We start from the raw sequence: 27916 nt of genomic DNA, 5'->3' as shown, positions 1-27916 counted from the left end.
GCTGTAGGCGGGGCAAGGGAGGGTATAAGTAAGGGCGCGGCGGGCGGCGGGGCAGAAGCAGAGGGAGTGTAGCTGTGGCCGCCGATCGCGCCCGTCGTGGGGGGGGTGTGAGCTGCGCTGCCCTCCCCCCCTTCCCTCCCCCCCTTTTTTTCCGACCCTTCCCCCTCCCTTTTTTTTTTTTCCTTTTTTTTTTCTTTTTTTTTTATTTTACCTCTCCCCTCCCATTCTCGCCGAGGAAGCCAGCGCTCGGAGATGGGGGTCGGGTGCTGAGCCGCCCCCCCCGCCCTCACACCCCCGCCGGGACTATTTGCACTACCCCCGCACCCGTGGGTGAGTACCGGCCATGAGGCGCGGGGGTAGTGCGCGGGCGGTGGGTTGAGGCAGCACCGCCCGGCCTCGGCTCCTGGGCGGGGTGTGCTGGGGCGGTCACGACCCCGCGGTGCCGGGGGGCACTCGGTGGGTGCAGGGGCTCCTCGGGGAAGGGGCTGGGGGAGAGAGCATGGCCGGGCTGTGAGGGGTCGCTCCCCCTGGGCCGCCCTGGCCGCGCTTGGGCGGGGAGGACGGAGCGGTGGCGGCCGAGTAATCGGCGCCGGGCCGCTCCGGGAGCGCCGGCAGCGCCCTGCGGGACCTGCCCGACTGTGCGCCGGGAGAGGGGCCCTGCAACCCCCGCCTGCCCTCCAGTTATCCCCCTTCCTTTTCCTCCTTCGCTTTCTTACGGGCTCAGTAAATGCTCTTCCTTCTCCTCCCGCTGCCGCCGGCGCTCCAGGGCTGTGAGCAGAAATCTAATGAGACTCAACTGCCTGGTTATGTAACTCCCACTGCTTAAGGCTCCTGCCAGGGCGCTCTTGCCAGGCCACGTATGGGCTCGGCTCCCCCAAAAATACTGCCGTCTTCCCATAAATACATAAAAAGAACAAGTTCGAAATGATCAAGCCAATATGTTTGATCAGCTGCTTTTGTACCGTGGATCCGTTTCGCGTAGAGAAATTTACAGCGTCAGCCTGGTGCGCTCTGAAAGGAACATTCCTTTCTTAAAGGATATGGGGGAAGGGAAGCAGCACAGATGGATTAATAAATCATTTTTAAATGTCCCGTTTAACCACCCAATCAGCTTTTCCGTACTGATTGTGCCCCTTTTGTAAATATCTTCTGTTTGCCCTTGATCTTTTCCTTATCCCCACCCGGTGCTGATCCAGCAAATGTTTAAAGGTCGCCTTATCATACAGCCTTTCAAACTATTCCCATACCATGTGGGGGAGAACACGAATGGCTTGGAAATAGGGTTCCAGACTTTAAAAGGAGATTATTTGGAGCAAGAATTAAGAAAGCTGTTTAGTCACATTGTTAATTTAACTTTGATTTCTCTAATCTTTAGTGACAGCTATGCTAAATTTTGTTCTTAGTGATGCAGTGCAGAAAAGCCCACCGTTAATTGAAATTCTCTTTGGGCTTTTAGCTTGAGCCTAAAAAAATCCCCATATTTTTTTGTATTGGAACTTTTTGACAAAGGTGTATGGTGTGTGTGTATGTTTATACCAACATACTACAGGATTTGTGTTAGCAGTTCATGTGCTATTACCTGATTCTCATCCCTTCTCTAACTTTAGAAAGCTAGTTTCTCTTTTGTCCTTTGTGAAAGAGTGACAACTACATTAAATATGAAATAGAGTCTTGGGGAAGGAGAAAGGCAATCCAGTTTGAGGCTGTCAAAAGCCCTGTTAACCCAGGAACTTTTTGAAAGACAGTGCGGTACAATAACTGGGTATTTAATTGCATCTTGCATCTTGCATGTGAAAATAGAGAATAATTTGTAGAAAACAAAAAAATTGTGAAATAATTTATCAGTATTGGCCACTCTTCTGACAGAACATACATATAACTATTAGGTATGTGCTGACTACATTTCAGTGTGAACTACTGGATGTGCACAGCAGACATTTTCTCCTCAGTTTGCATCCTTTCACCCGTGCAGAGTTTAGGGAGATGATTTGCTTGGACTTAAAATAAATGTTACATCATTTTAACTATTTGTATGAAACCCTATAAATCAGTTTTTAACATTTTTAAAATTCTGCGGCCTACAGTTGCAGTCAATATGTTTCCAAACTTTAAAGTGATAAATGACCCTTGGACTAAGACCTTTCAGGCTAAACTAATGGTCTGGTACTAAATTTTGCAGCTGAGTACTATAAATCATCCAAATACAGGTTGGTAACTGAACCCTTGACAGGCTTGGCAGTTCTGTGATGTCTTAAAAATTATCCTTGCTGCTTTGTGAAGAACTAAACACCCAGCTCTTGTGATTTGGAAGTGCCCCATACTGTATATGTAAACACAAGCCCATCCTCTCTGATGTTGTTTTTAAGTCACGCTGAATAGAGCTGACATCCTCACCTTCCGCAGGCAGGAACAGAAATAGTTTGATGCACATTTTTTCACTTGAAAAGCAACCCATTTTCTGCAGAAAGTAAAGCTAAAAGAATAGGCCTCAGAGCTTGATCTTACACTGTTCTTATTTGGATATGTTTGCTTTTGTTTTTTCTTAAAGGAACAAGAGCACTCAAGGTGAAGGATAATAATCAACTCGAATCAGCACTTTGAATGAATTTTTGTTTCCCTGTGGTATCTTGAACACTTTCTTCATTGGGTTTTGAAACAGACTTATAACTCTGTGGCACAGCAGCTATGCAGCTTGAAATCCAAGTAGCACTCAATTTTATTATTTCATATTTGTACAATAAGCTTCCTAGACGACGTGTCAACATTTTTGGTGAAGAGCTTGAAAGACTTCTGAAAAAGAAGTATGAAGGGCACTGGTATCCAGAAAAGCCATACAAAGGATCAGGGTTTAGATGTATTCATATAGGGGAGAAAGTGGACCCAGTCATAGAACAAGCATCCAAAGAGAGTGGTTTGGACATTGATGACGTTCGTGGCAACTTGCCTCAGGATCTTAGTGTTTGGATTGACCCATTTGAGGTTTCATACCAAATCGGTGAAAAGGGACCAGTGAAAGTGCTTTATGTGGATGATAATGAAAATGGATGTGAGTTGGATAAGGAAATCAAGAACAGCTTTAACCCCGAGGCCCAGGTCTTCATGCCTATTAATGACCCAGCATCTTCAGTGTCTAGTTCTCCTTCTCCTCCCTTTGGTCATTCAGCTGCTGTGAGCCCAACCTTCATGCCCCGCTCCACTCAGCCTTTAACCTTCACCACTGCCACATTTGCTGCCACCAAGTTTGGCTCAACCAAAATGAAGAATAGCGGCCGTGGCAACAAGGTCGCCCGTACCTCTCCCACCAACCTTGGCTTGAATGTCAATGACCTGTTGAAGCAGAAATCCCTCTCCTCCTCCATGCACTCTCTCTATGGGCTCAGCCTAGGCAGTCAGCAACAGCAGCAGCAGAAGACTTCTGCCCTGTCTCCTAATGCAAAGGAGTTCATTTTCCCCAACACGCAGGGTCAAGGTAGTACCAGTAGCATCTTTCCTGGTGACAGCTCCCTTAACCTCAGTCCTCTCCAGTACAGTAATGCCTTTGATATGTTTGCAGCCTATGGAGGTCTAAATGAGAAGTCTTTTGTGGATGGCTTGAATTTTAGTTTAAATAACATGCAGTATTCTAACCAGCAATTCCAGCCAGTAATGGCTAACTGAAAATAAACCGAAAGTGAAATTCAAGTAAATACTATTGTACAAGTTAAAATGCACGTACCCAAGGGTGTATCTTTTTTTCCACCTCTTGAGATTTTTTTTTAAGGCTTGTAGTATGAATACGTTCAGGCTTGGTTAGATAAATACAACATGCATCATTTTTTCATTTGCCAACCAAGCACAAAATTATTTTATACTGACTGTGCATTACAAAAATATACTCTCAAAAATATGGCCTCTTACAGTATTTAAGATATAGCAAGGAAGTGGCTAATTTTTTCATGTGTCTATATATATATGTGCTCAGACATATATGTATATATATAAAAAAATTGGCACTAATAGGTGGGTTTATTGGTCTTTTTCTAATTGTATAATTTAATTTAGTACAAAGTTTGTAAAATATCAGAGTATATATATTGTTTCTACAACATGGTATTGCATTTATATCTTTTTACTACAGTGATCTGTGACAGCTCCAGCAGCTTCATGTTGTATTTTTTTTACTGAAATTGTAAGATATCCATCTTAAAGACATCAATTCTAAAAAAAAAGTAAAAAAGTTGTGTACAGAATATTCCTTAGTGGTGGAATTAAAATGTACGAAATATTTGCTTTTTTCAAAAGAAACACAAATTGTATTTTCTGTTAAAAGTTTAAAGATTTTTGCTATATATTATGGAAGAAAATGTAATCGTAAATATTAATTTTGTACCTACATTGTGCAATACTTGAAAAAAGGTATAAAAGTATTTTGAGTCAGTGTCTTATATGTTAAGAGGGACTGAAATAGTTTATATTAAGTTTGTATTAAAATTCTTTAAAATTACTTGGCTGTGGTGGTGTGTGTATTCTTTGTGTCTCGCTGATGATCTGAGCACTGTGTTCCTTGTGCTGGCATGCTAGGGATGCACCCGAGTCTGACTTAGGAGGAAAGGGAAGGGTGGCTCTGTGGCTGCACCTCATGGGGAGTTCCATACCCAAAATACCCCTGACAAATCACAGAACCCCATTAGGGACTTGCCTGCAATTATTTGAATAAATTCCACTTGTTTTTTGTAGCTGCAGCTCACTGAAGCCAAAATGGATTTTTTTTTTTTTCCCCATGATAATTAAGATTTTTAAGCTCTGTGAACATTGAGTTACGGGGCAATGAGATGTGTCTAGCAGGGACTCAGGTGATTCAATAACATCTTTCCATGTCATTGGGATTATTGGAACTCTTCTCTTGGGAAGTCCTAGACCAGCAAATCAGCATTCTGCCTCTGTATTAGGGATTAATAGCTCAGAAACCAAACTGAATAAAAGTGCTGATTTACAGCTTACTAAACCCATTGTAAACTCATATTTTATATGTGCTATCAAAAAGAGAAATGTAATGCAACTGCACCGTGATATTCTAAGGTATTTATTTTAGCAGATTTTACCAATTTTAACTGAATATATTCTCAAAATCAAATGGAAGTGGGAGGGGAAAGAATTCAGAGGCTGACACAACAACTCAGTTTTTCCAGGGCTATTTTGAAGTTGCATCCCTTACTCTTTTTCATCTGCTCAGCAAATAGTGTTCCTTGCTAATGGACATTGTCAAGGGGAGGAGAAACTGCTTTAATGTGTAAATTTGACAAAGGTCAGTTTATGTTCCATGGCAGCTCCAGCCATACAGAGACCCCGTGCTAAGTGGATAGTCCTTGGCTTTTGGCAGGGAGTTGTGAGTTGCGGCAGTGAGCACAGGATTAAAATGAGCTGAACTTCAGTGTTCCGACACTGGAATTTGAGACCGAAGGTCAGTCTTTTCCTGTTGGGTGCACTTGGTGTAACAAAAGGTGCAACTCCCCACTCTTTGGTAGGAGTGGAGCTGTGATGTGAGCAGCCTGTACTTTTCACACCAGTGTGAGCTCCCTGCTTTGGGCTGAGGGAAGAGCTGGCTGGGCAGAGATGGGAGGCTGACAGTGGTATCCATTTGCAGTGCCATAACAACCAGTTTGAAAGCAATAATGGAGCAAAGCATTTTTTTTGGCATTCATCTGTCTCTGTTTAACTGGCTCCCTTTTATTGAGTTTGCCATCTGGTTTATCTTTCCACTCATGGCACAGCCATGGGCAGTACTGGCCTTAAAAACGCATCATTTGGTACCTCATTTTAACTGGATGATTTTGCTTTTAAGAGGAATTAGAAAAATGCTGGGTCAGTTGCTGGAAAGCAGAGAATGCCAGCTCTGTGTATTTTTCCTATTTGAATGCCTAGACTTAAGATTTACTACTGTTTTATTATTTACAGCACAATACTAATACCTAAACTGCCCAAGAGGTTGAGCAACTCTGACAGTGCAGACTCATATTCCTATGATTTAAACTGAGATAATTTGTTTAAAGGCCAGTGAGCTTCTCCTCCGAGGCTGATTTGCTCCTTTCCACTGTAACCAGCTCTGTGTCTGAAGGGGCATGCAAGGAAAAACCTTTTGGAACACATGTTTTTTGCAACATCTTTCAGTATAAAGATTTGACTAGCGGAGTTTGGTTCTGGTGCTTTGAAAGGAGACAAGTCAGAAAGAGAGCTTCAAGTTCTCTCAGTGCAAGTGTGGAGATTTTTTTGTTTTAATGATTTTTAATGTTTAAGCATGAATTATTTTTTAATCTTCTGAGAGGAATGAGAGATGCCTGCTTTGTGTTCAGTCTGCTTCACCCAGTTATTTATCTTTTGCTGAAGTTTGGTGCTGAATTTCTGGGACCAAACATTTACATTGCAACATTCTGTTCTCACCAAGTGTCAGGTCAATCACTGGGGTCATTTGTGCACAGTATTTAGCTGTCAGGTAAATGCACTTGCTTGGATAGAAAGAACATAAAAATGAGGAAAAGGAAGCATTTGCTCAGGTGTGCAAGTTACTTTGTATTTTCTCATGTGAGCATGCAATTTGTATCCTTAGAATTGCCAGTGTGAGTTAAACCTTGGAAGGTGACTTTAATTTACACTGAAGGAAAGGGTAGAAATATGTGACCCCCTTAATGCTGCTTAGTGCTTCCTATCACCTCACCCCAGGTCCTCACCCAAGCACAAGTTCAAGGTCTGTACTTTTGTTCAAGACCTACTTTTGGTCTGTAGGGCTGACTTAATTCAGCACAAGTCAATAACTTTTCAAAACTGCAGTCTAGGATCCTTGAAGCTGCTCAGAGGCTCCAGCTTGGATGCACAGAAGGTTCAGGGGACAGTTACACTCTGTGCTGTGTTCATTCTGTGGTTAAGGAACAGACCTCTCTCCTTATCAGGAGTCTGGTAATGGCCACCAAAATTAAACTGGTCTGGTTATTTCTGCCGTGGGAAGCTGAATTGTGGGTGGAGTTCACAGAGTAGTGCTGCTTTGTTATGTCCTGTTCTCCAGGGTCCCTGTAGCTGAGTCCACAGCCTGGCACTTCAGCTCCGTGAGTACAAGTTCTGCAGTTCTCAGCTTCAGCTCAGTTAATTCATACACATCGAGGATGGGGCTCTGAGCCACCTGATTTAATTGAAGCTGTCTCTGCTCATTGCAGGGAGTTGGACTAGGTGAGCTAGTCCCTTCTAACCCAAACCATTCTATGGTTCTATAAGCCACGGAAGGATCATCCTTCCTTGATGATGCAAAATTAGAAAGCTGCTGAACATTACTTGTTCAATCTCTTGGTGCATGGCCAGGATAGATTGATTATCCCCCAGTGCTGCACTCTCTGCTCCCACTCCTGCAAAAGCCTGGTGAGAGCAAAAAGCCCAGCTGCATTCTGAACTATCAAGTAACCAAACAATGGGTTGTTAAATCAGCTCTTTGGACTGACATGGAATCAAAGCATGTACTGATCTGATGCTCCAGACTGTTCTATTAGCGTTTCAGGAATAAATACCTCAGGGTTTGTGTTGGTAGTTTTGGAGGAGATGAAGCAAACCAGCGGTTCAGCACTCTTTTTTATATCATCAGCAAGTTGATTTAAATTGAGTATACAGAGTTGGCTGCATTCCCCTCATGAGTTGCATAAAAAGTTTGCTAAATCGAAGCGCTAGAGCTGTAAAATCCTGCTGAAGGGACTGTTTCCAAAGATCAGCAAGAGGAACAGTTAAACTGTTACCATGGCAGTGCCTGTGTGACTTTTTTCCTCTTGGCTTTATTTTAGTAACAGTAGTAAGGAATTTTGCCTTACAGAGGGGAAAAAGCATTAAGACTTGGAAACATAAACCACATTCCCTTTGGTACTATGAGTTCTCTGTCTCATAGACAAAATATGATCAGTGTGCAGAACAAATGGCAGGTGTAAAATATTTTTAGAAAAACCTTGGCGTGCAGTGCAGACATCCCTCAAGCTCCATCCTTTATTCTGTCAGCTTTGATTTGTTATAAACAACCTATAGTATTGATGGCTGCAGTTTTGGTGGAACTTACTGTAGTTTACATTTGGTGATTTAGCACTTCAGAGGCCTGAAACCAGAGCTCCTTTCCTCTGAGTTTTGGGACACTCATGTTTACAGTCTGTCAGCCATGGAGTTCATTGTGCTGCATTCCCTTGTCCCCTTGGCTTCAGGATTACCAAGAGCATAAAAGAAAAGATGACTCCGAGAATGTAAAGCCTTAATTATTGTTGTTTAGTGCTCCTGTGAGCTTCTCTAAGATTTTTTTATCAACTGGCTAATACCTTTAAAACCAGGCCTGGAAATCCACCTACTTTCCTTGGCAGTATGTATTCATTCCCTGCTACACTCACAACCTTGGCTTTTCTGCCTTCCACAGCATCCTCAGCAGGACTGAGTTCTGCGTTGTTCCCTTTGTTCACTACCTCTTGCTACTTGCTGTGCTGCTCCAGGCTTTCATGCTGCTGCTTTCTTCACCCAGACTCCACTTCTGCCTGACCTCAGCTCTGAACTGTGCGGTGCTGGAGCTGTTGTGCCAGGGGTGACGTTGCATTCAAGGCTGCAGCCAGAGAGGTGCCCTCTCCCAGCACCTCCTGGCCTCAGGCTTTGCTTGGCTTCACTTCAAAGACACAGTGTAAAGAGCTTGGGAATGTCAGAACACAGGGAAGTGTTGCAGGAGGTGCTCTCAGTCCCCAGGAATGGGGTGAATTTGCTGCTTGGGCAGCCTCAGTAATACAACAGCCCAGGAGTTTTCAGCCACACTGATGGAAACCAGAGGTGGCAGGTTAGAGAGGAGCATGGTGGCATAGATGATAGCTCAAGGACCTCACAGTCCAGAGCTGACTCTGGGCAAGCCACGGCCCTTTTCTGTGTTGTTTCTGCTTCTGTCTCCATTGAAATCCACTGTTAGTAAGTGTCAGACTTTCCTTGGCTGTTTGCTGTAAGAAACTTCATCCAGTTTCTGTATGCCACAGGAACATCCTCTGAGGTTCACCTGCCATTCTCTCCTTTCACTGCGTTTAGTCTCTGTGGCCTTGGAGCATCTCCTTTGTCACACAGTTTTCTTAACCTGGTTTAGGTGACCTTTGTGTTTTGAAATAAGGCATGCCTATAAAAGTGAGGCACTGGGTTCTCATTGTCCATGGTATGTGGAGTTTGATTCATCCCCATCAGAGTAGAAGGCCTCTGGAGCAGTGAAATCTCACATAACTGATTATTGTGATTCTCTAAAAGAATGTCCGTGGATGTTTCTATAGATATGAAAGTATATATTCCTCCAGTACAAACCATGTGAAAATTTTGCAATAGCCTACCCGCTGAAGTTGCTGCTGGCCAAAATTAGATTTGCAAACAGACTTTACAAACTGAAACAATTTCCCCTTTGGTATTTATTAGACCCTCATTCCACATGCCAGCAGAGACAGGGCTGCTGGGCGCTGCCACAGCTGTGCTAAGAAGTGTGTCTTCCACAGATTGACTGGGCAAGAGTAGATTCGATTATTTTAAGCCTATATTTGAGCCTTTAACTCCCTGCTGAGTCTCAGATGTTGTAGGTAGCTGCAATGTGTTTCTGAAGCCCAGGGATCTGTGTCTTTCAGGGTTAACCAGCACCTCTGCAACTGAGTGGAAGAGTGCAAAATTCCAATTACTGTTGAAAATATTAACACCTGAGGCAATTACCTACTTTGCAGGTATATGAATACTACATATTGAATTTCATGTTGTATTTATTAACTGCTTCGAGACATAGCTGATATTTTACTTGAGAAAATTGCTATTTCATTTTCGAGTAATGGGTATGAATGTTCTGCTCTTTTGCCTTTAGACTGTTACAGTGCTGTCCTTAAAGATTCATTTCAGCATTGCTAAACCAAATCACTTGAGAAATTGTGAATAAGACTTCCAAGAGTATTTTAGAAATTATGAGGTAATCATAAATAATAATCCACCTCACATCACATTAATTTATCTTCTGCGTGTAGAGTTAAATAGATTTCATAGTTTTCTTCTCTCCACAAGTCCACTAAGAACTTATATTTATGTGAAAATTTAGGTCCTTAGGAAATCACAGTTTCCCTAGATCTATCACTGCACAGGAAACAATATCAAAGGGATAGTGATGAGCTCAGAAGTGCTGGCAATTAACCACAGCTGCTTAATGGAATCAGATTTCTAAGTGACACAAAAGGACTGAGACCTGCTACCACCCTCCTGCCTGTGTGCCTTGCATGACAGATTTGACAGGCTGGTGGCAACAACTGCAGGCAACCACCTCAAATTAACTTGTACAAACTGATAAGGGACAGAAATACTCAGTAAAGAGATCAACCAGTGCACCTCCAGCCTCTCACTCCTGACCTGCAAGGAAAGTCTCCAGAACTGCTTCAAAAAACAATCCAAGTACTAAAATTCCTGAGTCCAGGATAGTAAATCCCATAGATACTGATTGCATATTACATTACAGCTTTTGTTACCACCAGACATTCCTAGTGAATAATTATTCCTATCTCTCTTACTCTCTTTGTGCCATAAATTACATCATCAGCTGTCCTCTGGCTAGCATCCTCCCTTTGATCAACAAGAACCAATCACCCTTAGTCTCAAATTGCCTAATTCATTAATGTAATGGATTTTAACACAGAGCAACTATTCTCAACCTGTATTTATCTCTAAGGTTATTGCTTCTATATCAGATCTGAAGCAGCATGATGTGCGTGCAATCATGTGTAGTTTTTCTGAGTATTCCCACTGACCTAATAAACTATGTCCCCTGTCTCTGCCCTTACCTCACTTCCACCTTGCCCTGACCTCACTCTGATGCCTCTGCTGCACCTCTGGATTTGTTCCTGCTGGGCTGCGCCTGCCAAGGAAGGCACAGCCTCAAGGAGCTGCTATGGGAGGTGCTCTACTGGCCCAGTTTGTGGGGGAAGCACAGGTATTGTGCGCTGGAGCTGCTCCATCTGCGCTGCCCATCCCACCTGCCTCCAAGTGCTGCCAGGTAAGAATAGCTGCTGGTAACACCGGAGAGCTGGGAGCAAGGCTGGCTGGATGATCATTTCATTAGACAGCACTCATTTGGGAGTGATGAACTTCTGCGGGTCAGTAAAGTCGTCTTTAATTTTTTCTTGGCATCTCTATGGTTTTAAGTATCACGTTTTTAGAGTCTCTGACCTGCCCAAAGGGAGATACCAAAAGATCTGATTAAATTCAGCATTTGGATCTTATCTGTATGCATCAGTCCTTTTTCCAGTGTTCAGCTGAACAACCTCTCTCCTACCTTGTTTTGTCCTTGAAATTTCTAGGTTCCCCTCTCCTGATTCTTTTTGTTTTCCTTCAATGTCTCCCTTAAAACTTGCTTTTATTAGTTTCCTTCCCAAACCAAGTTGTTTTCCCCTCCTGCTTGTCTTAAGTCTGTGCCTCACCATCTATAATTTGCAGTGTATTATCTGACGGGAGACTGTAATCTCTCCAGGGCAAAGCTGTGTCCCGTCCCAGGCTCACAGTTGCCAGTTTTACTCGATGAGGCTGAATAAGAAGGACAGAAATAGAAGAGTACACAGACACTCTCAAATTAACTGTGTTTTGTGATCTGTGTTCCAGAAACAAATGCAGCAACAATTGTTACTAGTAACATGGTTTATGCTGTACCACTGAGGCTTGGGAAAAAGCAGATCCTTTAGGCAAGGAAACATCCTTTACAAAACATTTGTGGAATGTATTTATCTAAAAATACAAGGGCTTATGTTAGAGAACAATGTTCCTCTGCTGATTTATAGTTAACTGTCAATGGCAATACGGGCCTAAAACGTTTTAACCAGTCCTGCTGTAGTAATATCTTAACTTTATCCCTTTCCTTCTCTACAGCATCCCTTTCAAGGCTGATTTCTTTGGCCTCTGCTGCTGCTGTTGGAAGAGTCCCACTCACTTGGCTCTCCCACTGTGGGAGAACCAGGAAAGGAGGATGGATGGGGAGCAGGATGACCCTACTCACAGAGGTAAAGGTTGGGGATGAAACCTCACGCATGCAGGACAGAATTCTGCCTTTAGAAAACTGAAACTCCCACTGAAACATCCCTCTGCACGTGTGCTGGGGGTAATGTCTGGCTAATAATGCATTTTAAAATGCATTTTGGCCAGAGATCTCCAGTGAGTTGGACTTTTTTTCTGCCTCTACAAATGGGCTCTGCACATAAACATCTCCCTAGTGGAATTGGAGAATGAGCACTGTGTAAATGGAGATGACGATCAGCTCTGAGACCAACATGGAGATGTCTCCCTCCAAAAGCCAGAATGGTTACAGAGATAGAATTTTGACTTAGCCTCTTTTCCAGAGAGATCTGGGGCTGTCTAGCCCAACCTTGCTGCTGGGGGCATTGCTACAAGGTGGCAAGTGGCCCACTGGAACAAAAGGCTCATTCTGGTTGTGGCCAGGCTCTCGCACTGCCTGGCTCCCAATTGATTTTTGGAAAGAGCAGTGCTGGAGTGCCCAGTTTGAGCCCTCCTGTGGGACACTGTCATTTTGGATATTTTGGTCTTTCATCATGTATAATAAGGTATGTGTTATTTGTGAGCAATTAATCATCTGATAGGCAGAATGGGTTTGTTTCCCTTGAGGATGTTTAGGATCACATAACTCTTACAGAGGGGAAAATGTCTGAAGATATTGGGATTAGTCATATAACTGCTCCAGTTATCTTCATCCAGAGCCTTTTCTTTCATTCCCTGTTAGAGCTCCTGACCTTGAGAGTTGTGTCTGATCTCCAGCCTTTCCCGGAATGACATTTACCTGGGCAGGCTGGAAGACAAAGAGGAGTCTGGTCTGTACAACCTCTATCCAGTTCTTTCTTTCTTTACTCGTTTTACCTTGGTTTGTGGGGGTTTTTTTTGTTGTTGGTTTGTTTTGGTTTTTTGTTTTGTTTTGGGGTTTTTTTTGTTTTTTGTTTTTTCTTTGTTTGTTTGTTTGGTGGGGGGGGGTTGTGGGTTTTTTTGTTTTGTTTTGTTTTCCATAACCACTTGATAAATCATGCAATGGAGAGCTGGGAATGGGAGCATATGACCTGTTCTCCTACTCCTGCCTTCCAGCAGCAGTTCTGGTTTGTCTGGGCTCCTGTTCGCTGTGAGAACGCGGTGTAACCCCATTTCTGTGTCTTGGAGAGGAGCTCTAAGGTTTCCTTCCTGCCTGAGAGCTCTGGCTGACCCCCAGCTATGACACCACTTCTGTTGTAAAGCACCTCCTAATCACTCACAGGCTTTTATTGTCAGAAAATCCCTCTGTGGCATTGCTTCCCCTGCTGAGGTGAGCCCTGGACTTTGGCACCACGCTGGCCTTTTTCCCCTGTGAAATGCACAATCCCTCCCACAGCAGGGGAAAGGGAAAGTATGATTTGCTTTCCATCTATTCAACGTCCTGTGCTTGGTCGGAATGTGCTTAAACTGGGGACAGCTGATAATGGGGTGTTTTCAAGAAAGCTGATGTTGAGTAGGACTAAACAGCAGTTACTGTCACTGTAGGCAGGGGGGCAAATCCTCTCTGCTGGGGATCACTTGGGCTGTGCCCACAGTGCTGATGTTAATGGGTGTTGTCCAACACTCAGTGGCATCCCAGCAGTACAGGGACAAGCCAATTGAGACAAAAATGAAGGAAAATTAGACATTGGTCACTGTTACTTGTAACTCTTTGAGGTCCTTTTAGAAACAGACCCCAAGGGGCCACCAAACCCCAATGGATTTACCTTGATGGTCCCTGTGGTGCTGTAAGGCTGGGTGAGTGGCCTGTGTCACACTTAGCTGCTTTAAGTGTTGTTTGCATTCACAAAGGTTAGGTGCTGGGAGGCCACTTGTAGAGCAAATGCTTTTGCCGTGCACCTTGTCCTCGTAAGCTGGAAGAACCTGAAGGACTGGTGAAATGGGGACCTGCAGCCAGCTCCTGCCAGGACTCACTTGAAGATCGTTCTTTCCTTAGTCCTTCCAGAAATGAAGTAACATTTGCTGGGAGGTGCCTTCCCCCGTGGCAATTGGCCCACGAGGATGTGCTGAGGCACAGCTGGGGCTAGGATGCACTAAAAATATAAGTGACAAGTGTAAACATTGCCTTTTGCCAGGGTGGAAAGGTGTCTGCAGAGAGGTGCCAGAGATGGCGAATGGCTGTAGGTGGCAGAACAGAGAGGGGCACACGCTCTCCTCCTCTGGGTTGTTTTGGGATTTTTTAAAAAGCACTTATTTGAAATTCTAGCAGCTTCACACATCAAAATCGCAGCTTTTCCCTCATCATGTCGTGATAGCCACATTTCAACAGGTCGGGGAAGAGACTGCGAGGAGGAAAACAAGGAAATGAACAGGAAAAACCTACGGAAAGAGAAATGTCTCCACCTCCTCCTTCCCTTGCACAGGGCTCTCTTCTTCGTTTCGTTTTCTTTCTAAGCCCTAAAAGCGAATACAAAAATTAGGAAGGAGGTGGCCGGCGCCCCCTGCGGAAGGCCCGGCGCAGGGGACGGGCCAAGGTGATGACACGGCGACTGCCACGTCAACTCCTGCCTGTGGCTGCCCACAAAGGCGGCCGCTGAGAGACACCGTATGCGAGCGCTGGCGACTGCCGAGCCTTCGCCACGGGCTCGGCGCAGGCAGCTGATCAGCCACGTGAGCATCTCCTGCTCCTCCTCCTCTACCGCACAAACTTTCTGTGTGTGGGGGGAGCCACGGGATCTGGTGTCATGTCGGAAACAGGCTCTCCCAGGTGAATGAGCACCCACCGAAGCACCTACAAAGCAAACAAAAACGTGCTTTTCCCCACCTCACTGACTTTTTTTTTTTTTTTTTTTTTTTTTTTTTTGTCAGCAGCAGGATAAGGGAAAGCAGCTTTTTATGTGACTCCACCCATCCCCTGTGTGCAGCTCAAGCAGGGAGGGATAAAATTACTGTGTTTGAAGGCACTTCTGCGCCAAAGTATAAAGTTACTCAGCATTTACAGGTCCAGGTCTTAAGAGCCTGTTTTGGTGTGCCTGAGAGTGATGTGTTGTGGATGCTTCCAGTTAACAGTGCCTGAATGTAAACAATGCTTTACTCTTATTTACAAATCATAATTTTAAAATTATTATTAGTTATGTTTAGAGAACATATTCATGTTCTGATTTTCTTTATGCAAAAAGGAAAGTACCTGGACTCCAGGGCAGGGAGAGTTTGGTGAGCAGAAGAGGTAGGAGCCTGGCTGCATTAACACTTCATTTATATAACTCAGGTAGAAGCCTGTGTTATATAAACAAAGTGCTGGTTTTGAAAGCAGACCTAGAGGAGTCCGAAATACGTTTATTTAGGCCAGGAGCCCATTTGCACCTACCAGTAATGGATTCACAGAGCAATTGTGTGTTTGCTCAGCTCACAGGCCAGCAGGTTTTACATATGTTACATGATTTGCACCAATCAATACAGAACGTGGACACGTTCACATCTAGAACATGTAAGCCATGAAGGCAGGGATTGAATAGTGATCTTGCTAGCACCTGGATTTCAGGGTAAAAATATATATTTTTATTTGTTTATTTTTAATGAGCTGTTAAGATTTCTGAGGCACAGAGTGGCAGTGCCCATTTCATTGCACGACTCCTGCAGGATGCAGCTTTACCACAGAGCAAAGCTTGGAGCTGCCTCTCTCACCTGGCTGGCCAAGAAGAAAAACTCCAAATTCCATGTGAATGTAGCACAGGATAAGGATCAGAACACTGGATCAAGGATCTGCCCCTGCTCACAGTACTGCCAAGGACATGGTAATGCATTTTAATTCTGGCTATGGAAGTAGGAAAAGAAATCTTTATCAACAAAGAAAAAAACTAGTTCTTTATATGGGAAATATGAAATGGAAGCAACCCCCAAGGCTATACCTAGAAACACCTTTCTGAGCCCTTCAGAGTGCCCATAGCTCTTCTTTCTGGTTACCTGTCCATCTCTCACAGCTTCCAGAGGCTCCAGAAACCCTCATCTCCCCAGACACATTTCTGGAAGCAGCACTTTTTCCATGATGCTGAAGAGCACTTGCATAGTTCCATCTCTGAGGGCTGGACCAGAGCATTTGCCTCAGAGTCTGATTTAAAGCCCTATGCTCACCCAGCAAAACCCAGGGCCTGTTTTGGCAATAGTCTCCCTTGAGCAGACTGGTGAGAAAAGTGGAGGCCAGGAACTTCAGTTGTATGACCTTGTAATGCCCAGAGGCTCAAGCTTGTGACAAAAATCTTGCTGGTCAAGACAATTGCCAAAAAAGGGGGAAAAAAACCCAAAAAAACCAACAAACCAAACCTGTTGTTTGTCAGACTGCTAACTAAATAACCTGTAAGCTGCAATAATTCTGCAAAGATGCTCTCAGGAGGGTTTTTTACTGTGAAAGTAGTTATAAATAATAATAAAGAAATGCATCTGGGTGTACTTCACAAAGCAAGTAAAAAATTTCTTCTTCTTCAAGTCCGTGGTCTGTGAATATTTTGTGAACAAGAGGAGCAGCTCCATCTATCTTACAGGGTGTTTGTTACAAATCACTTGCTCATGTGTTAATCTTCCTATCAGGGCGGGAGCTGCAAATCCTCCTCTGTTTTTTGTCTACTGAAAAAATTCTATAGATAAACATGAAAAATTGGATTGATAAGTAAAAGATGTAGAAGTGCATCTTGAAGATGAAAGTGCTCCTGGAGCCTGTGGTAGAGGGACTGTGACAGCCTTAACGAGGCAGCTGGTTGAAGATTTCTGGCTGGCACACAGTGCTGAGCCACAAGGGCTAATAATTTTGTAGGAAAACAAAAGCCAAGCAAAAAAACCCCATCTTCAAAACCCGCTTCCATCCCAGGACTCCTACAGCGAGCAGGCGAACAGCCACGACCCGACAGAAAAGCGTCAGAGCATCCCAATTTGGAGAAAACTCTTTTAGAGCTCTCAAGCGTCCCTAGGTGGCAACACTGCTCCTCCAGACCCTCTTGGGAGCCTTGTCCTGGATGAGCGCTCCAGTCCGAGCTTTGGAGGTTCTGTGGCTGGGAGAGACCTTGAACTTTCATTCACAAAGAAAACTGAGAAAAAGAGTATTTGTTTAATGCTGGTGGTGGCAAAGGAAAAGTGCAAACCTGTGATTGCTGGAAGGCTCTGCCATCTGAAGGCAAACTAAGAGAATGACCAAGAAACGCCAAGAAATTATTTATTTAGAAGAAATGACAGGGATCTAAAGACAATTTTGTGATGCTGGGAGATTTGATTCATGATTCCTAAATGCTTTGGGTTGTCACACCTGGTATTTCAGGGGAAAAGCACCATCAGACACCCAACAGATAAAGAGATTTTGGAGTAAGTCCTGCTGATAACACCTGCTAGATTAGTAGATCTGAGAAGGCCATTAACTTTTTCCTTTTAATCTATGTTTATTTGCTGCTGACTCTCTGTGCTCACTGACTGCTCCCCCACCAAAATCCAAACCTCCCAATAAAAGTAGCAATTCCATTATGTCAGAGATCAGATACTTTCACCCACCTCTTGATGAGGTGACCTTTGGAGCTGGCTAGCACAGTAAAAATTGAGGATTGCAAACAGTATAACCAAATACACAATTTGGATTTCATCCCGGGTTAATTACCTGAGTCATCCACATCTGTTAGTGACAATAAATTACAGCAGAAATGGAGAATTTAGTGGCAATGTTACTGCAATACTCACTTTTTGGATGATCTGCTGGTCGAGTATTATCCACTTAAGAGATTCATGAATAATTTTGAATAACTGGACCAATATCTTTAGAAACTGTGCAATTTTCAAACAGGAACAGAGAAAGTCTCAAATAAATGGTACATTGTGGCTTTCCCCTGCAGCTCTGGAAATGGATTTAATTGCCTTGTCACACTCCCTACCGGATATTTTTTTCCTCCTGATAAACCTAAAATCTCTCCTCCTGTTTCACTAACAAAACAATGATGAAATCAGTGAAGCAGGAGCCAGCTGCCCAGCTTGGCAGGGTGGTGTTGTTTCCCACTTAGAGAAATTAATAATTTTATTAATGAATAATACAAATTATGCAGCCAAGCGTCTGTGAAACAGTTAACTGAACCAGGGCGAGGCCATGCTTGTTTCAGACGCAGATGAAGTGGCTGCGTGCGCGCACGGTGTCCCCGCCGATGTCACCGCCGATGTCACCGCCGATGTCGCGACGCTACGCGCCATCTCGTGTCGGGCCCCGGGAGCGGCTGGAGCCGCCAGTCCCCATTTCCAATCACCTGACGTCATGTCAGTGCTGAGAGATAAAGGCTTTTTTTTGTTGGTTTGGTTTTCTTTTTTTTTATTATTATTTCCTGGTGTCACCCCCCCCCCCACCCCCCGCCACCCCCCCACCCCCCCCCCCCCCCCTTAATTTGCTCTCCCATATTGCCGAAGTAGGAAGCTGAGACCGTATTGGGAAGACCTTGGGTCACTCTGGGGCCATGGTGGGTGCAGTGATGGTGTCACACTGTTGGGAGCTGGTGCTGGCTGTGGCTCTGTCATTAAATTTTGTGTTGGGCAGTGCAGGACAGAGAACCTGTCCCTGCCTGTGCAGTGAGGGTGGAGAGACCCTGGCACAGCCTGCCAAGGGATGTAGCAGAAGCCCCCTGGAAACATTCAAGATCAGGTTGGGCGGAGCTTGGAGCAACGTGGATTTGTGAAAGGTTTCTCTGTGCAGGCATGACAGGGCATGGAAAGAGAAGGTCTTTAAAGGTCCCTTCCAACCCAAACCTTTTGATGATTGTACAGTTCTAGGATATGGTGAGTCCTGCTGAGGCTGATGAGACCCTCTCTGACCCACAGCTCCCCTGGAATATCCTGGTTGCATCTTGCTCTCTGTTCAGGAATGGAGGAATTTGGCCAAGGCCAGCCTTGGAGGCATTTCTGGAAGGAGCTATGTGATTTCTACCATCTTCTCCAAGCACCAGAGATGCAGGAATTGTGGGGATCTTCCAAAGAGACCAGGGCTCCAGGCCTGGGTTTGGGTCCATGCCTGTTGTCCCTCCTGCAGCATGGGCTGCTTGTGGGGGCAGATGCACGTGAGATATCTGTTTTTAACAAGACCTGACATTATGAGGGATGTGGCTGAGATTTATCTGGGGATCTCAGGAGCACGTTCCTAATAACAAGGAGCATTCTCTTAGCAGGGCAGTAACCTGTCCAGCCTGAACTGGACTGAACTGTGCCAATGCTGCTGGGATTTTGAGATGTCCACGGGCTTCTGTGCCTGTTAATGGGAATGTTGCAAGTTGTCAAGCTGCTGGTGTGGTTTTGAGACATGTGATGTGGAGGGTCTTCTCAGGGGGCCTGCCTGCACAAAAGAACCAGGCTGGACCCTCTGATCAGACCCATGTGTGGATCATTCAGGTCTGGAATGGGAGCAGCTTGCTTGAAGTAGTCATGGGAATGCAGATCCAGGACTTGATTTCCCCCATGTATATTAATCAATATCACTTTTCTTTTGCTATTTTATCATCCTGTCACTTGGTATGACTGCAGCTCCTCACAGTCAGCTCATGGTTTTGCAGCCCTGAATAACTTGATCTCAACAACAACCTTCATATCCTACCTCTCCCATCCCTCTCCCAGACCATCTCCACAGGTTCCCTGGGACACTGCTGATGACTTCACTTCACATTGAACAATGACCTTTTGGTCTCACTCTTTATTTCTGATGTTTCAACCAGTTGTTAGCTCAGGAGGCTGTCACATCTCTCCCAGACTCAGGACAGCTAAATGACTTTAAAAGTCTTGGGTGAGAGAGCTGGAGCTCTAAAGCCCTGATCTGAGTCAACTCTCTCAGCTGGACCATCCCTGTCCCTGTGACTGCTTCAGAGGAAGTGTCACAGAGCATCACTTCCCTCTGTTGAAGTACACACACTCTTCTTCCTCACATCCTATTTACCACCCAGATGTGAGTTTTAGCCTCTCTTACAGTTTCTACCAGACTTACTGAGTTTTCATACCCAGCTCTTGGAAACCCTCCTCTAAAATTAGCCTCATGTTTTCGACCTTCTATGCTCTGGTCCTACCATGCACTGAAGCAAAGGTTATCTGCTGCAGTTAATGGTTAAGCAATGTTTTATGTAAGTACTTTTACCCTTGGGTGAAAACCATCTGATCCTGAAGATTTATTACTGTTGTTTTCCTGTTTATTTTAAGCAGTAGAGGAAGCAATGTCCATTACACGTGTTACAGTCCCCCCTTGGCTCAGGGGAGTGAGGAGCAGAGCAAAGGAGGAAGAGAAGGCACAAAGCCCTTTATGGTAGTTCTTTTTATGCCAGGTAATCCAGACCAACTGTCACGTGGTAAGACCAGCTTAAAGTGAAAAAATGCTCTCCCTTCCTCCTCTGGAGGAATCTTTCCATCTTGTCTCCAACCTTCTCCTTCCTTCCTGCATAATGTGGGACACATGAGAGGGGTTGGGAATTGCCAGGTGGGACAAGCCCAGCAGCCCTTTCCATCCTATGATCACGAGTCTCCTGTCCCAGGGAACAGTACCAGGGGTCTAGGGAGGCTTGACCCTGAAGTGTCTCTATAATTCTGAAACACGGACATGCAACTCTCATTGCCTTTGTCAGAGCTGGTCCTTGGCACAGGCAGGTCTGTGTCCACCAATGAGCCAGAGGTGTAGAGGAGACTCCCAACATCTTTTGGCTGGGCTAGCACCAGGGACAGCTGGGTAGGAAGAAAGGTGGACGTAGGGATGGGCACAGAGAAAAATACTGGAGTTAAAGAGTTTCCTCACTAAAACCTGACCCACCTATCAGCCCTTGAAAGACTTTCTATTTGCTTTCTAAACTTTTAGGCCTAAATGTAGTATCATTTACCCAGCCATACATAGCTGAGAATTAAGCAGACTGTGCTGATTTTTTGGTTAATAGATATGTCCTCTAGTGCTGCAAACTTATCTTCAAATCCCACTGCTGTTTGCATTGGAGATCAGGACCTCAAGCTGACTTTTTCTTTCCAAGATTTAAAGTGCTGGCAGAACATTCATTCAGTTGTGCAACCTCCATTCTGAGGTTCTCAGGTCTTAGGCATTTTATTTTGCCCTTTGACAGCTGCTGTAAATCAATACAGCAGCTGGAGGTCACTTGTAGTCAATCAGTAACCAGTCCTGGTGGAGGGGAAAACACTAAATACTTGGTATTAAAATAGGCTCTAAACTGGATATTCTTGCTCAAGCTGACATTTTCACAGCTGTGCCTTTAAAATCTGGCTCCATCCAGCCTCACTGGAGGCACCAGCCTGGCCATGATCTTTTCCTGGTTATTATCCACAGGGAGAATTACCCAGCACATGCACATGCACAGATTACAGCCAACAGGGGAACAATGTCCTTCAGGTGGAGGAACTGGGTCTTGTGGCGCAAGGTGCTCATTTGGTGCCAGCTGAATTAATCCCCCTTTTTGCAGGAAATCATTAGGTGTTGGCTGAAGCTGTATGCTGCATGATTTTCATCACAATCACCTCCCTCAGGAACTGAGACTCATGGCCCAGGGGGAATTCTTGCAGAGGTCCCTAATTTCTTTTTTAAAAAGTGGAAACTGAGCTCTTAAATACCTTCACTGTCTGAATCATATTCCAGTGGCATCATCACTGCTGTTTCCTCCTTGTTCTGGAACTGGTTGCCCATTAAATCTTCTGCCTGACCTCATCTGGAACCTCTGCAATGAAAACATGCTCAATTGTCTCTTTCCTTTGAGCTCAGCAGCTCTGGGCACTGTGGGTGATGCAGGATCTGTCTCTGAGTAATCACCCAGCCAGCTCTCCATGTGTGCCTTGGTGCCCTGCCAGCTGTGTGACGCCAGCCCTGTGTGGCACCAGCTCCACATAGAATCTGTATGCCACATGCCATCACTTTGCTGCTGTGGCTGTTTATCCCCTGTTAACAGTGAGACATAGCCACCCGTGACTCCTGTTGGCATCCAGGTGCTGGATGGTGTGCGTCCAGCTGCAGGGTTTGCAGGTTTGGGAGTTGCACTTCTCATTCTCACTCCAGGTTGGGAGTGAGGGAGTTAGGCAGCTCATGCTGGCTCAGGGCTGTCAGGTATCCATCAGATCCACCCCTGAGCCCTGGGGAACTCCTGCACGTCTCAGACTCAGCTTCTGCCAGTCTCAGACCCAGCCAATGTGGGTCTGTTCGAGCTTCTCGGTTGGACTCAATGATCTTAGGAGGTATTTTCCAATCTTAATGATTCTATGATTCTCTGTTGTTTCCTGAGCCAGTGTCTGTGAAAAATGCTGTTTCCCTCCTGTTTGCATGTGGAGGAAAGCTTTGACACCAGTCACTGGCCACAGCCATGTGGCTTTGGAGGTGGCATCAATTCCCCAGCTCTTCCCTGGAGCATAACACAGGCACTGGTGCTCCTTCTGAGGAGCCATACAGGGAAAGGACACAAGGAGGCTTTTCCCGTTCTCTCTCTCCTCTCATACATTTTATATAAACTTTAAATACTGGCTTTTCCTTCCAGCTGACAGCCTGAGAGAAGGACCCCACAGAGCAGGATTGAACCTGAGCTCATGAGCAACACAAAAGGGACTTCCTGGTGAGAAGCCACATGCACGTGCCCATTAGTCCTGAAAGATGGAGCAATATCCTCTAGCACTGGCCCCATGCAGCAGCATCCCTGGGCTGCTGGACTGGTCAGGCTTGAATTTTAGGCTTCTTAATGGTTTAATAAGAGGCTGAACTAAAATAGTAGCTTTGAATGTAGAGCTGAATTCTTCAAGGTCAGAAGGTGGAGAGGCTTGGGGCTGGGGAGGTGTGGTGCTCCCAGCACTGCGCGGAATGATTTTTTTTTTCCTGGTGAGAAGGTGAGGGATGCCTGTGGCATGGCTCCTTTTGCCTCAGGGTATCTGTGATGGTTCTGTGCAGTGGGGCACAGCCAGGGGTACCCTGAGGGGCTCACAGGACCTGGTCACGTCTGCAGATTTGGGCAGGAGCTACATGAGAATGGCTGTGCTGTGTTAGGGAGTTGGGCTGGTGTGTTCAGTGTCCATCTCACCCCACCACATTAGAAAACTGACCTAGAGTGTTTCCTGTATGGGATCCCTTGTGCAGGAAAACTCTTGCACACCAGGCCTGCGTGCCCCAAGGGGGCTGGTAGACACCTTACACCTTGCATAGCTCTGGCTCTGTGCCATTTGCACGTTATATGTTTTAAGTGCCTACTGCCTTCCCAGGGGATTCAGCAGGAGGGAAAGCCAAGAAAGCACTTTAGAGCCAAGGCTTCATCACTGCACTGTGCTGACTGGAGCAAAAATGAATCCTCTGCTTTCTGCTCCCAGCTATGTTTGCATACCAGCTCTTCTGAAGAACCAGCTTCATGTCTCCCAAGTAATTCCAACACTCCCGAGTCACTTCAACACTCCCACACTTGCAAAATCCCCTAACTTTAGAAAAAAAGAAGCCGTAAAAACCCTGTCTTTATTAAACCTTCACACTTCAAAACCTTTGTGTTAGTAGGGCAAGAACATGCCACTTCCTACAGGTTGCTTGAAAAATGGCAGATGAGCCATGGGTCAGTGGTGGCTGCCACAGCCAGGGATGATCCGGTGGACATGCCAGCTGCTTCAGAGGGCAGCAGGGCCAGCATCTCCCATCTGCAGAAAATGGTCTCCCACAAGTACATACACAAACATTTAATTGGAGGTTTTTTTCACATACATTTAGGAAAGGTACAACAAAAACTCAGCAGGTATTTTCTTGGTCAGCAATGCCTGGTCCAGACTCCTCTCTCTCCCTCCCATGCAACTTCTTGTGAAATTATCCAAATAACTGGAGATTTAGATCATTCTTGTTGCAGGAGCATTTCAGAAATAACCCAAGCCCAAATCACTGGGAGAGGAGCCCATTTCTCCATCCCCATCTCCCTCCCATCTCCATTGCACTCCATCCTGCAGTGGTCTCTACCCATGGCTTGGCTGCTGGTGCAGAGTGTGGTATCAGGGGAAGCAGAGCTGGACTCACATCCGACTGTTTCTCTTGCTGTGAGTTTTCCTCCATGCAACAACTGAACACTCAACGTGCAGAGGCTTTGGGGGGTGCAGATGTCCAACATCTGCCTGTTTAATCTCCTTCCCCAGCCCTTGCCATACCCAGCCTCAACACAGGCCGGCAGCAGCATATGTGTGCCCACTGCCAGCCTCAGCCGCCCCGCAGGGAGCCCGTTAGATGGCACCATGGGACAGTACTGCTTGCACCTTCCTGCCTCACTTCCTCCCTTCCTTCTTCTCACCCAGACATGTCTTGACACTGCTCCAGCCCTGAACTGGCCCTTTATGCAGGGCAGCAAGCTCTGAGCTCTGCCACAGTCACTTGGCTGAGCCCATGGAACAAGAAGCAGGAACAAAACTCACTATGCCACGTTCGTCCTCCTCCCTGCAATCACAGTCCTCAGCAAGGAGGATGTTTCCGGATCAGCCTTTTCTTTATTTAAGGATTTTGTATAGGCAAATACTTCATTTTTTGGACACACAAATGTCAAAATGTTTGATCCTGTGTATACGCACCAGCTCCCACCCACAGCCTGTGCTGGCTGTCTTAGGGAATTCATTCATACACCTATATACAGTGACCTGGTGGAAAGTGTATTCTGAGGTTTGAAAGACTTTAAAAAGGCTCTAAAAGGATGACACTGATAAAACACCTTAAGGCAATCACTTTGTCTGCTTGTGTTTGCACAGTTCAGATTCAGGAGCTTTGTGTCTGCCTAATGCAATTTGCAGACGGTGTATCACCCTTTCCTAGGTTGATTTTTGTTCTGATTCCTCTTACTTTGCTCTCACATCTACAAAACAGGATTGCTACTGAAAATAAACAATAAAACATTGTGTATGCTCAGATGTAAAGGCTTTTCAAAAGCAATACAGCCGGCAGCACACTGCTCTCCTTCTGGCTTGGGCTTTTTGTGATAGACAATATATTGACTGAAGTTTAAACAGGGAACAAGGGTGTTTGCTGACCTTGTTCTGGTGACAGAAATGTCATTTCAGGGTGAGACTATGCCTTGAGCTTTTACAGACACCTGTTGTCCTGGGCATAGGATCAAGGGAGTTTCTCCTCCAGTAAGGATTGCAAGATGGGTGGTAGTTGCCATTTAAAAATGAGTTTTTTAAAAGGAAAAAAAGGAAAATTGCAATTAAACTAAGCAAACTCATAATACATAGGTCAGTTAAATGTGCACAATTGTAAATATAGACAATAATTTACAGGCTTTACTCTTGAAATATTAGTGCTGCTATAAGGAGCCAAGCGTGTGATTACAATGACGGACCAGACTGAAAATGAGACAGATTAAATTGACATTGTATATTTCTTAGCTGTGTACCAGCTAGCAAAACGAATGCTATGAATTCTGTAATTTATGATGGAAGCTAGATTAAAATTGTATAATTGCTGAAGTGAGTCACCTAGTCAAATGGCACTCCTATATGGACAAATTGATTTTAATGCAAGATTAATGGCCTTTTGCTGCTGGTTTACATGCCTGCCAAAGACCAAACTATGTTGTTACTAAGCATAATTAATGGATTAAAATAGGGGTTCTGCATAATTTCTACAGTGTATCTGCAAACAGTGTGTTTAGTTTGGCACTAGCCTAACACTTGTTAGCCCTACTAACACACGGATCAGGGCGGCTTACACGTGTGAGGGAGGTTAATGCAATCCCAGGAATTCTTTCAAAAGCTCACAGGTTTTCTTGTGGATGACTTCGCGGAGCTTGCGCACGCGCCGCATGCTGGAGGTGCCCACAAAGCTGTCTGGCTGTAGGACAGCCATGCCATTGTGGACATCCCCCATGATGATGAGCTGGCCATCCACTGTGGTCATGTTGGGACATGGGCAGCTCCAGTCCATGTTCAAAAGGGTGATTTCTAGTGGTTCCTTCCCCAGGAATTTTAATCCCATTTTTTCATCCTTGAGAATCTCCTCCACTGTCACTAGGGCGTGTCCTGAGTCTTGGTCTTCAGTCAGCTCCGTGATGCGGCCCAGGATGACAAAGTCGCTTTTGCAGAAGCTGGTCACCAGCTTCTGGCGGGGTTTGCAGGCCTTGCAGTGCATGTTCTTTGGGAAGGGGCACATCTCCTCGCAGGCCTCCCGGCTCTCAAAGTTGTTCTCATTGCCTCCACACCCACCATAGATGAAGGACTGGCACTGCTTTGTCAAGCTGTTGTAGGCCCACCGGGGCTCATAGGCTTTGCAGTGGCCTTGAAGGGCTGGCAGGTTGCAGATGTTGATGGGGCCATTCATGCACATTAGCATGCAACTCTCATAGGTCTCAAAGTGGTTGAGGTTGCTGTTGCAGTTCCCATAGATGAAAGTAAAGCAGTTGTTTTTCTTGGCATCATAGTACCACCTGGTCTGCTCTTCCCCACAGTCTTCACTGTCCGGCTGCTTTAGGCACTCATCAGTTGGAAAATGTGTTTTGTTCTGGGAAGCTTCCTTGGATGTGGGCTCTCCTCTGATGACTGACAAAGGGAAATCTGCCCGGAGGAGGCCACCACTGTTCTGGGCAGTGCAGGTGTAGATTCCTGCATCCTGCAGCTGCGTGTTGTAGATGACCAGCTGGGCGATGTTGGTGACCACGACGTTCCCTCTGACGTGGTTTGGCTTCATGATGACTTTGTCCTTCCCATCAACCTGCTTCTCCCATGTGATTTCTGGCTTGGGTCTCCCTGTGACATCACAGAGGAAGCTGACGGTCTCACCCACATAGACGGACTGATGGACGGGGTTGTTCACCAGTGCAGGTGGCAGGATATCAATGACTGTTGTCTCGGAGTAGACAGTGGTAGGACGAGCTGTTGTTTCTGGGGGGATAGGGCTGGTGTTTGGCCAGGTGAGATGGTACCTACAGGTGACCACATTCAGTGTAATGCCTTTGATGCAGGCCTCTGCATCCATGTAGCACTTGTTGTAGTAAGTGAGCCCATCAGAAGCACAGGTGAAGCTCGGCTCCTTCTCACACCTATCCTTGCACTTGCAGACGGGCTGCCCATCCCAGATATCACACTCTGAGCCTTGCTGGAGGCACATGAAGCGGTCACAGGTTGCCTCTTTGGGCATCCCCACAGGCCCCTTTTTCCCCTTGATGTCCATGTACCGAGCGGCCACACAGCTCTTGGTTCCACAGACATTGGGGCAGCACTTCTCAAAGGTCTCACACTCCTGTGGGGAAGGAAAATAACCTAATCATTACTGGGAACAGACTAAAGGCCTTTTTGGAGACTCAGCAAGCAGAGAGCCCAGAAACTCAGCTCTGCCACAGGTATCTGTGGTCTGAAACTCCATTCCCCTGCTGTCGATGAATAGAAACATTCCCTCAGCATTTGCCAGGGGGTTCTGAAGTGCTGAAGGAGAAGACTCCTGGGAAGGAAAAGGTAATTCTGTTTCTTAAACAGAAACCTCCTCAAAAGTCTTTATCCCAGAGTCACATGGACTGCTTGACTATGAACCAACCACCCCCTTTTCATGCTCTCTGAAATGCCTGAGGACAAGCCCTGAGAAACAAGAGCAGATGGAAAGTCTTATCATATGGCTGTAGGCAGTAATCCTTCTTATTTTCCACAGAAATATGTAAAGTATTATTTGAATTCCCTGAGACCAACAGCTGACTCTTGGAGATGAAACTGCCAAGGCTTTGTAATTGTTCACATTCTAGAGGAAATAAAAGAATATCTCAAAAGTAAGGTAATACTTGCTCAATACTTGTTCCAAAATTAGTTTTTCTATGGTATTTAGAAAAACAAACCCCGAATAGCTTATTATGGCTTCTCTGTCCTATTTTAGTCCTATTTGCAAATGCAGCATCACTCCTCTAGTGATTTATTACACCCCGCCTCAGCTATAGTCAGCTCTAAATTGTGGTTAATTTTAGCAGAA

General features: G+C 45.3%; 2 protein-coding genes across 2 annotated transcripts; one reads left to right on the top strand and one right to left on the bottom strand.

The window, feature by feature from the left end:
- Positions 1-48: 48 nt before the first annotated feature.
- On the top strand, positions 49-4483 carry TOB1 (transducer of ERBB2, 1). The gene is made up of 2 exons (XM_040081885.2): positions 49-330; positions 2549-4483. Exon 2 carries the CDS (start codon positions 2686-2688, stop codon positions 3655-3657), a length of 972 nt encoding a protein of 323 aa, XP_039937819.1. The 5' UTR covers positions 49-330; positions 2549-2685; the 3' UTR covers positions 3658-4483.
- Positions 4484-25210: 20727 nt separating this feature from the next.
- On the bottom strand, positions 25211-27148 carry WFIKKN2 (WAP, follistatin/kazal, immunoglobulin, kunitz and netrin domain containing 2). The gene has a single exon (XM_040081862.1). The coding sequence runs from the start codon at positions 27131-27133 to the stop codon at positions 25691-25693; it is 1443 nt and encodes a 480-aa protein (XP_039937796.1). The 5' UTR covers positions 27134-27148; the 3' UTR covers positions 25211-25690.
- Between the last annotated feature and the right edge of the window lie 768 nt (positions 27149-27916).

The sequence above is a fragment of the Hirundo rustica genome, chromosome 18, assembly GCF_015227805.2.
Source record: "Hirundo rustica isolate bHirRus1 chromosome 18, bHirRus1.pri.v3, whole genome shotgun sequence".
Classification (NCBI taxonomy): domain Eukaryota; kingdom Metazoa; phylum Chordata; class Aves; order Passeriformes; family Hirundinidae; genus Hirundo; species Hirundo rustica.
This window is presented reverse-complemented; position numbering and strand designations above follow the sequence as displayed.